This window comes from Kryptolebias marmoratus, linkage group LG1, assembly GCF_001649575.2.
Source record: "Kryptolebias marmoratus isolate JLee-2015 linkage group LG1, ASM164957v2, whole genome shotgun sequence".
NCBI lineage: Eukaryota > Metazoa > Chordata > Actinopteri > Cyprinodontiformes > Rivulidae > Kryptolebias > Kryptolebias marmoratus.
Window position 1 is genome coordinate 17,074,306 of NC_051430.1, and position 10,250 is coordinate 17,084,555.

The 10,250-nt window shown below is 40.4% G+C and overlaps 1 protein-coding gene across 2 annotated transcripts in view; it reads right to left on the reverse strand.

Annotated features, from left to right (window-relative positions):
* Positions 1 to 2,464: 2,464 nt before the first annotated feature.
* Positions 2,465 to 10,250, reverse strand: part of LOC108234481 (DNA repair protein XRCC4-like) — a 22,654-nt gene continuing 14,868 nt past the window's right edge. Inside the window, exons 7-8 of one of the 2 annotated variants that reach the window (XM_017413699.3) lie at positions 8,025 to 8,160; positions 2,465 to 5,009 (exon numbers count right to left, since the gene is read on the reverse strand). In XM_017413699.3, coding sequence (XP_017269188.1) covers positions 8,033 to 8,160 — 128 coding nt within the window. In that variant the 3' untranslated portion in view covers positions 2,465 to 5,009; positions 8,025 to 8,032. Of the gene's footprint in view, positions 5,010 to 5,267; positions 7,100 to 8,024; positions 8,161 to 10,250 lie in introns of those variants that run through there. The other variant, XM_017413698.3, reaches the window with a different exon arrangement.

Sequence of the window (10,250 nt, forward strand, 5' to 3'; positions counted from 1 at the left end):
AATCAACTACTGAGCAGATGACCAATTAAATCAGCCAAATTAGTGTTTAGTGACAGATTTATGTTGTAACCAAATCTTAGATTATACAAAATAAGGACACAAAAGATGGTCAGAATATAGATAAGCATTTGACAACAAATAAAAGTTAAAATGCCAGTTGATGCACACTGGATAGAGACAAACTAATTGTTCTAAATTATTATGGTTGTCTGAAGCCAGCTGAGAGGCAGCAGTTAAAGCAGAGGTGAAAAGTTTCTGAGATAAAAAGCCTGCCCCTGAGGCTTGAGGGCTCTTGTAAACAGTCATAGATGCCTCCTCTACACCTGTGAACATTGTAATCATGTGGAGGCCCAGCAGCAGCCATGTTACATCTGTCCCCTGCAAGGCTGGACTGGTCTGAACAGCCAGGCTCGGAGACAAAAAGGGAGGCAAAGAAAGTAGCAGTTCAGATAGAAAGGGAAGGCTGTGGGGGCAGTGGGTTCTTAATTGGAACTAATTTCCTGCCACACATGTGCTACCTGTAACATATTGTAGTGGTTTTAACCGGGAAAAAAACTGACAAAATATAAAAATGACACCTAAACATGGGTTTTAAATGTGCAGTTGGAGGCAAAAAAAAGCACTTTGGGAATAGAGAGAAAACAAATCTAACAATCTGATAAAAACAGCATAGTGAAACAGATCAAAGATGTCAAACTAACAACTTTCCAAAACTTCTCGCAGCCTAAAGTGATAGTTTAGATGTTTAAAGTGGGGACCTGTGAGGGTATGAACACCAAATATCTTCCCAGCTGTATACAACTTTTTTTCCAGGTCCTCATTACCAACAACAGCCTACAGCCTGTTTCAGAGCTGACAGTACAGTGTACAGAAAACAACCTGTTAAGTTAAGTTAGACACCAGCAGAATGGGCGAGATGATCATTGACTTCCTCAAATGCGCACCTCCTCGCTCTCCTCTCATCGTCAGCAGCACTGCTGTAAAGGAGGTGGACTCTGCCGTGTTCCTGGGAATCTCCGTCACCGAGGACCTGAAACATGTAGGGCACTCAAACAAGGTTATTAAGAAGGCTCACAGGAGGATGTATGCACTTAGGGTGCTTAAAAAGCTAAACATCCCTACAGATGTGCGTGCCCAGTTCTACAGAGCCACCGTGGGGAGCGTCCTGAGCTCCTCTGTTCCAGTGTTTTACCCTGGCTCTGCTGCCCACATGAAACATCAACTTCGTCACATTGTTTAGTTGGGCAGTAAACCGACTGTAAAACAGCAGCTGATGGTGGATCCGCACAATGCCAGGGTCATGAGACGGACTTGGAAGATAGCACAGGCCTCAAGTCACCAGGCGCTGCCAATTATTGCCATTATTGCCAATTTTGCATTAGTTATTTACAGAGAATTCTATGATTATTTGCAAATAGCAGCAGCTAGCTGTAGCACTTCTGGGACGGAATATTGTATTTTTTCTGCTGGAAAAATGTAAAGCAGCACAGTAAAGGTCTACAAAATAACATTTGCATGAACCGCTATGAAAGATTGATTTGAGTTGTTTAAAAACAATAATCCACTTTATTCTTGGCCCTGCTCAGGTTAGCCGTTAGCTCAACAGTCTGGTCAGAATTAAACTCAATTTCTCTCAACTGAGGCAGTTCAAAGAGCTACCCACAGCAAGTAAGATATTGTTTGTCCATGTCTCTACAGAACCCATCGTCAAAAGATCTGAACCTTCGCTTTAAAGTAACCAATTCTGCTGGCGTTTCTCACCTGACTGCGGTTTTTTAAAGTTACAGTTTATCGTTTTGCTGCTTCGCATTCGAAACAAAGTGGTCGCTGAGGTAAAAAGCCTGCAGCTCGGTTCCCGTAAAACACTTCTACTGTATGTGAGGCCAAGTCCTGCCTTCGAGCACCTATAAATCACTGAGTTAAAGAGTTAGTGAAGGTCTGTTTGATCCTGGTGATCTGCTGTGCAGGCCCCAAGATGACCCACATCTCACATGACCTATAAAAGGTGGCCTGCCTCCGGCCTCATGCCACCACAGACAGGATAAAAAGTGCATTAAACTTCCTAAAGAGGCGGTCCTTCAGAAACTCTGTCCTATAAAGCAACCGGTGTTCTGTTTCTAGGTATTTCACTGATGAAATACAGGTTGGACCTCCCTGTTCAGAATCAATAGAGAAAACCTGCATTTACTCAATATGTTTGACAATAACGTTTGCTCCTGTGTAAGACTTCCAAATGGTATGTATCAAGATTACAAAATTACTCTTGAGGGAATTGCCAGGAGAGAAGTAATTTAATAAATAACGGTGTGAAATAAGTTGTATAATTGAAGTGTCAAACAAAACCCAAACCTGTGTCACAGAGAGAGAAAAAACAGCTTGCTGTGACTTCCTGGGGTTTAGGGGAACGAGCTTGCGGTGTGTGTATTTGCAAGCTCACTCCCTGTTTAGAGTAGAACATGTGGGAAAACGAAGTCGCCTCTGGACGGACGTGAACCCTGATCCTTAGGAGCCAAGTGAGGAGGTCCAGATCACGGCAGCCGATCCCTTCAGCTGTAGTCAAAGGTCAAAGGAGGAAAGCAACAATACAAGAACTGATTTCAATCACTACTCCTCCGATGTTCACTTTTTTTGTTTGTTTTTTAAACATGTGTGGCATTGGCGGAAAAAAATAAAATAAATCACCTTAATTGCATTTACACTGGAAATAAAGTTCCAGTCACACACTTCAACACGGCTATTCTCACATCAATTACTGCTGAATGAGGAAGAAGGTGAAGAATGAAATTCTTGGACTTTCAGTGTCTAAGAAGTGTTTTAAAGATTAAAACTAAACCGATAATAGACTGAAAGAACAATGCTAATATTAGACTTTAGGAGCCACCAAATACAGAAACAAAAATAAAGCTCAGCCACAAAAAAACACTTATACATTAACATATTGTGTGGTATTCATTTCAGGAACACTTCTGCTCTTTAGCCCTGAAGTTGACTCATAACAAGCTTGTGACAAAGATACAAATAAACAAATATTTAACTCAAGAAAAATGACCATCGACTGTATATAGAAATACTGGACCTCATATGAAATCTCCATTTATCCTTTATTAAGTGTTAATAGAACGTGTTCAACTTTCTTTCATTCAGGGACTACAAGGACACAAATTGGGTCAAACGTATTTTCTTTCAGGTAGTCGAGAAACTGGTCCAGTATTGTTGCCGACCGCACTGAGACATGAAGCCGTAGCCCCATAAGTTGAGCACTGTGGTGCAGTCACTGACCATAAATAACTAGACACGCTGTAATATCCCCACCTTACATTAATGAGAACCAGTACAGAAACCAGACAACAGGGACGGTGGTTTTGTTCCAGCTTCAATTTCTGGATTATCATGAAATGTCCAAAGTTTCTTTTGGGGTTTTTAGTTGGCTTTCAGCAGCTTTGTGTGTGAGAACACAGCAACCATATGTCAAAACTTCAGGTGCAGAAGGAAAACTGAATACACAATGAACCAGAAACAGGGTGACAATGACAAAAAAAGAAAATAACACACAAAATAAAGAACTACACCATAACACATTGGCGCTCAATGATAAAAATTCCCCCGGGAGTTATTTTTCCTCACTGTCCTTGAACCATAGCAGAAATGGGTGTGTGAGACTGTCACTTATAAAAAGGCAAGCAGCCCTTGATCCTACACAAGAGAAGACATTATGTAGAACTTGACGATCCTTTGGCCTTTAACTAAGTGGAAGTTAAGATAATTACATAATGAATTCCCAGCTTTGAGAGTAAATTGAGCCAGCTGTAGAGAATCATTTTGGTTTCTTTGGTTCCAATTACCTTTTCAGAGGATGTTTTGGTAATAAAAGTGCGATATGAGTCTGTCTTAGTCATCCATTTAAATGCTTGGTGGCCTACAGAACATTAAAAAAACTGCTTAGCAGTGAGTGTACAGAACTGTACATTTGTAAGCAGGATGATGTCATGGGGACGTGAGCCAAAATATTTAAGAACACAATAATTCATCTAAACAAGTTAACTTGCGGGAGAAGCATTATGAAGTTGGGCGTGAACAACGTTAAAGCTTTGGAAATGAGCCGCATCTTTGGTTGGGTAAAAGGGACAGAAAGTGAATGTTCAAGCTGCACATTTTTTATTCCTAAAACACAGCACTATGTGGAGAAAACAGAGGGTTTTCTCTGAGCGCCCCATTGTAGCAACTCTTCATTATCACACACTTAATGTTCAGCTACCATCCTCTGGAAGCCTGCAGAGCATTTGGTTCGATTTAAACGAGGCGATCACTTGAAGGCAGCACCCTAATGGAGGAACCGCTAGTTATTTGGGGTGATCAAAAGGAAGTTTAAACAAAGGGGCTACTTTTTTGCCCCTGGCTGCACGAGACAACTGCAGGAAGAGCTCCACAAGAAGAGAATTTGGATTTCATTCAACCACCAAATAAAACAGCCAAAGAAGCTTCATGGTGTGCATTGTATGTCTGTAGAAGGTATATATGTGAAATAAAGTATGCAGCACTTTGGTTTTATCACAGACGACACATAGGCCAGAGAGCGGGCACATTTAAGAGAAATCTCTGCTGCTTTTACAGTTCCCTGAAATACATACTGTGTCTCTTAATTCTCAAAAAGCCTCCCCGCGGTTTTCCTTGCATGAGTCCTTCCCACAGCAGAAATAGCCGTAATCCCCACTGTGAGCCAGTGCAGCACAAGGTAATAAACTGACATGACCAGCCCAATAAAAAAACATTCTGATTTCCAAGATAGACATTAATGTTGTAGGTCAAATAATTTGAAGCTCACTGTTTGCTGTTTGGACAGGTTTGCCAGCAGCTGCATTGCTCGTTTTCAAGCATCAGCTGAAAGAACTTAGCAAGTACGATGTCATCTTTAATTTTCAAACTCCGCTTCTATGAGGTCGAGTTGTTTCAGACGTTACACGGCGACTCGGGCTGGCACCAGACAAAGAGTGCTCTGTCTCACCTCGGCTCTGCAGCAGGAGAGAAGGAAGACTCCTGTCATGTCTCTGGATGATGGGAATTCTACAGGTGCACTCAGTAAGTGAATGACGATGATAAGCGAGTGACTGAACGTTTAATTTCAGGCTGGCACAGCCATAGTTGTGTTTTCTTTTTTTTTTTTTTTTTTGGTTTTTTGAAGAGTATTAACCCTTTCAGCTGCAGGAGCACGTGTGCAGCTGACTAATGAGGATCGCCCTTAGAAAAAAGTCACAGGCTTGTGAGTTTTAGTCTAAAATGCTGCCCTGTTTAAAATAAAAAAAAAGATTAAAAAGATTCTGCGTGACTTAAAGATAGTAAATGTTAGATGTTTAAGATGCCATTATTTATAAAATTACATGTTGGTTAAAATCTAACTAAAGGAGATTTTATATATTTAAAAAAAACAAAAACAAAAAAATATTAAGAAACAAAAACAAATGAACATGAAATTTAAAAATGCAAAAACAAATATCTTCTTCTGTTCACCAGAGTAGGATGCCTATAATTAATCATTCTGTTTGGAAATTAATTTAATTGAACATTTTTTTTAACCAGAAATAACGTTTTTGATTAAAAAAGCATTACAAGTTGAAGTCAGTCAACAGCTGATTTAGTTTGTGTAAAAAAGAGAAATACACAAAGATGTGTGCATCACTTAAAGGAGAAATGAGCAGAAATAGGGCAATGACAAAAGTTTCTGCAAGTAAAATTGACGAAAATGCATCAGGAAACAGTTTTACCATAAAAAAAAACATTTTATTAACATATGTACTTCATATGTTTTTAAACATGCATGTTTCTGTAAATCATAAAAAAATAAACCAAAATCTGCAATTTTAAAAAACATAAAAATAATTACAAGCATTTTTTTGTTACAAAAACAAAGTAACCAAACAAATCTTGTTTCCAGGTGATTTTAAATAAAACCTGAGATCCACAAACTACTCAAATATCCAGTCTCCAAATCCTTCCCTCCTTATCTCATCGTGTTGTTGTGAAGTCATCTGTAAATAGGCCTTTGACACTCGGTTCTCCTTTGTAAAATAACTCATTTATGTGGCGTGTAGAGGAGAGAGTGAGACATTCTTGAGGGAATTACTTAACCAGCAAGAACGCGCTGCAGTAGGATAATCCAGGCGGCCACCCGTAGACTTCAGCAGACAAAAGAGTATCATCAAAATGACAAAAGACTACAAGAGGGTTTAAAAGCCAAAGAAAAAGTGGTCGGATAAAGACCCTGAACAGGATGGCCCACTGGCCTTTAGTGTGAAGACTCAACTGCAATGACATTAAAGGCCCTAACTCACTGGGCTGTGAATAATTGGTGAGCGGTATTCATGACGGAGTCTCCACAGAGTCTCCAGAATGTCTTGCGACTTTCGTGGGGTTCTCAGCTTCTGTGGGTGTGTTGCAGAGGCGCGCAGTCCCGTCGCTTGCCTTCTGAAAAATCTGTGCCGAGGTGGGAACAGAGCGGGCCACGTCAGGTAGGATGTAGGTGGGCGACGACATAAAGCACACAACCAAGAACACGGTTTGGCAAACCGTGCACGTGGAAACGAGCTGTGGCCACTCAAATGCAGGCTCGCGGCTCATTGGTCGCTTCGCCGACCACACTCAGGTTATTTAAGGCTGCAGCTGAAAACTCATGTATGCTCTCGTAATTTTGTGGGATTTGTTTCACCAGCTAATCTCCCAACAGCCACAGCTCAATGAGATAGGGCCTTAAGACACTGGTGGCCAAGCTAAAAGATGAGATTAAATATGAGGACAGAAACAATATAAGCTTATTAATGCTTTAGAAATCAGCCGTCAGATAGGTAAAATAAAAAGGCAAATAAATACAGGAAGGTTACATTATCTTGTTTTGAATGCTCGATAAAGGGCTGGACATGAAGAAGATGATATTTAGCTTATTTCCATATTGAAAAAACAAGAGGAAACAGAAAGCAAGGCAAGATGAATGAGCAGCAACAAGGCAGCTTTGGTTCTTTGGTGGCGAGCCCGTTTTCTTCGATCTCACACGGAGCTGAGGATGAAGTGCTTGGCAGGGAAATCTCTGCTCAGGGTGTGAAGTCAAACTCTTGAGAAAAAAAAAAAAAAACTTCCACAGAATCTAATCTTGTGTTGGACAGCTGTAAACTCCACTTGCACTTAGAATTAACTGTTTTTGCGCAATATATATCGCAGAGGCTCGTGTGATTCATCACAAGGAGAAGCAAAAAGTAAAAAAAAAAAGAAAAGAAATCTGGTGGTGTGAAAGTGTTAAGTTGGAAATGTAAGCTTTAGAAGTTCAACACTAATTGCTTTCACACTGCTTGGCCAAAAAGAGACTTATCACACACTACAATAATTTAATTTGTCACTTATTAAGCTATCAGCACCTAAATGCTACCATAGCACACCAAAAAGAAGTGATTATCTAACTAAACTGTTCAAAGTTGCACAATATTTATCACAGACAGCTGATTTTATTATCCAAAACAATAGGCCTCGACTCTAATCTCAAGATAAAAAGTTTCAGATGCCAAATGCAAAACATTTACTATTTTTGACATTTAAAAGGCCCAAGCTCTTTGCATATAGCTCATGTCTTAGGCTGTGAGGGTACCACACCTATGATTATTGGCGAGCTGCAAAGGGAGGGATGCAGCTTTCCTCTCAGCAGTTACACAGAAACAAACAAATGTTCATAAATTTCCAGACATGCTCAGACCTTAGCTGATCCTTTCCAGCAATGACAACAAATAAAGGATTCGGGCCTTTGTCACATGGTAAATCAAATAAATGGGACAAAATAAATCAGCATGTTTGCTAACGCATTCATTTTTGAGAATTATTTGACTGAATTTTTGGTAAGCTCTCATTTGAGATCAGTTTTTTTTGTGTGTGTGTGTTGACACAATCTCAACATGAGCAACTTGGAAAACCAGAAATGCCAAATTTGCTACTGAAAAATAATTTTCTGGAGGTTCGCTGCCCCGTGTTTAACGGTTTAAAGGACCAACCTGGAGTCTCATTCCTGTTCCGAGGAGTCTGGGCTCGGGGTGCGGAGCAGGCGTCTCTTCCGCCTCGGCTCTTTGTCCTCATCATCATCAGAAAACGTTTGGTGGACAGAGATGCCGTGCGACACCAAACTGCAACCTGGATTCAACAAAAGGCGTTAACGTGCACTCGAAGAGAGACACAAAGCTGAGAAAACCAACAGAAATTACCGACCTTAGAAACTATTCTTGCCATTTCCATTGGTACGTTTAAATTTATAACAACATTGTATGAAGTTCTCAGAGGGTTCATGCAAATAATGCCAATGTGAATGTTATAAATTTGAAGCGGTGTGTTACATATTTCTTGGTAAAGATGTCTGTCATAATGCATGTTTCTCAACTAACGCTCAACACCTGTTGGGTCTGTATCTCAACCAAACTTCAATAAAAAATAAGTTTAAAAAGATCTCTTTGTTGGCAGTAACCTGAGACAAAAACACAGTTTGATCCCATTTCTTCAGCTGAATGTAGGAGGAATACCAAAAGAAGCATAGAGATGATCAGCTGGAGGAAGGCGTCAGCTCTTTGTTGGTTTTTGTTTTGCTGGTTTAGATTCTGTTTCAGATATTGTTTGTGTGTGGTAGACTGTTTGTAGGCTGGTTGTGTTTTCCTTCGTCCTCCAGTAGACCCCACTACTCATGCTGCTGAAAGGTTTTATGCAAACATCTTTATGGATAAAAAAAAAACTGTCTGTGCAAAATCATTTTAATATATTATGCCTGTCGAACTTAATTATAACTGACAAGATATACCTAAAACTGGGAACAAAGTCTGTGGTTTGTTGTGATAGGATGCAAGGAACAAAGTGAGATTAAAGTTAAAAAGTATTTCTTTATACCTTTTTGTTTTGACAAGTAAGCACAGAGCTTCTGAACTATAAAAGGGTTCAAAGTAAAACCTGAACCAACTCATGTTTAATATCACTTATAAAGCTGACATGGGAGTCTCACTCTAATCTGTTGCAAGGTACTGTGTATCCTCGTCGCTTTAACTGATTCTCCTTCACTGTCATGTTTGGTACATTTATATTAGGTTCAGGGCATCACATCCCAGATAACCTTTGTTAACCCAGGACAACTCCACAGCCTTTATCAGTTACAGAGATCTGACATTCCACCCAGGTCGCAATCGGTTATATACAGAGACGAACACACCTGTTTGCCCCGTAACACTGCCACTAGCCTACCCGCATTTGAAAACTGCCAGATTCAGAAGTTGTGGGAAGAACAGAGAAACACTTGTTTTGAACAGATTGAGATAAAACTCAGGGCTACTTCAGATCCCACATTCAGAGCGGAATAAAAGCACGGCCTCTACTTTTCTTTGTAAAAGGCTCGTCCCTGAAGTGAGTCTCTTTCCCCTCTGCTTTTATTCCTCCTCTCTCTGTATCTGTCTTATCTTCCCCCCTGACCACCCCACTGTGAGTGATGCTTCCTGTGTTGTCACTATCAGAAGCTAAACCTGGAGAGAGCAGGTCAAAGAGAAAGACCCCCCCACCCCACCCCCTTGGCTCTGCTTAGCATGAAAACACAGCCTGGGGCTCAAAGGTCAGCAGGGGCCAAGCATGTCAAAGGGGAAAAATTGTAACTAACTAAAACATCGGTGTTGTGTGTCTGATCTGAATCGAGCTTTGCGGCAGTATTATTAAACGTTATTAGGAATTGCTAAATTACGCGTTTGCTAAAAGAATGTAAAAACATGACATGATGTTTTGTATTCCTAATGCTGATAACTGATTAAGAAGATCGCTATCAATTTGGAAAGGCCATACAAACACTATCAAGAACAAATCATTCAGGCAAGTATTTGAATTTAAATAGCGACTGACGTGAATTTATGGTTTATTTCCACAACAAGAAGGAGAAAGAGATGCCAAGACACTGATTTTTTTTTTCTTTTTTAGTCAAAGAACTCAAAAGAAAGATAAGAACTGAGAGATCTCACTGACAAGCTAAAAGTACAATTGTAAAACCCCATCTGGGCTCAAAAGGGTTTGAGCCAAGACCAGGGGAGGGAGCATGTGTGTGCGAGAGAGAAAACTGGAGAAAACAACATCAGCATGTGTTACGACTGCAACGTTCTCCTGGAGTAGCTTGACTTTGGCTCAGAGCAGCAACCCAGCCATTGTCAGAGGGATCTGGAGCTCTTCCCAGCAGCAGACTACCAGAGCCGCTGATCGGGTGGAGG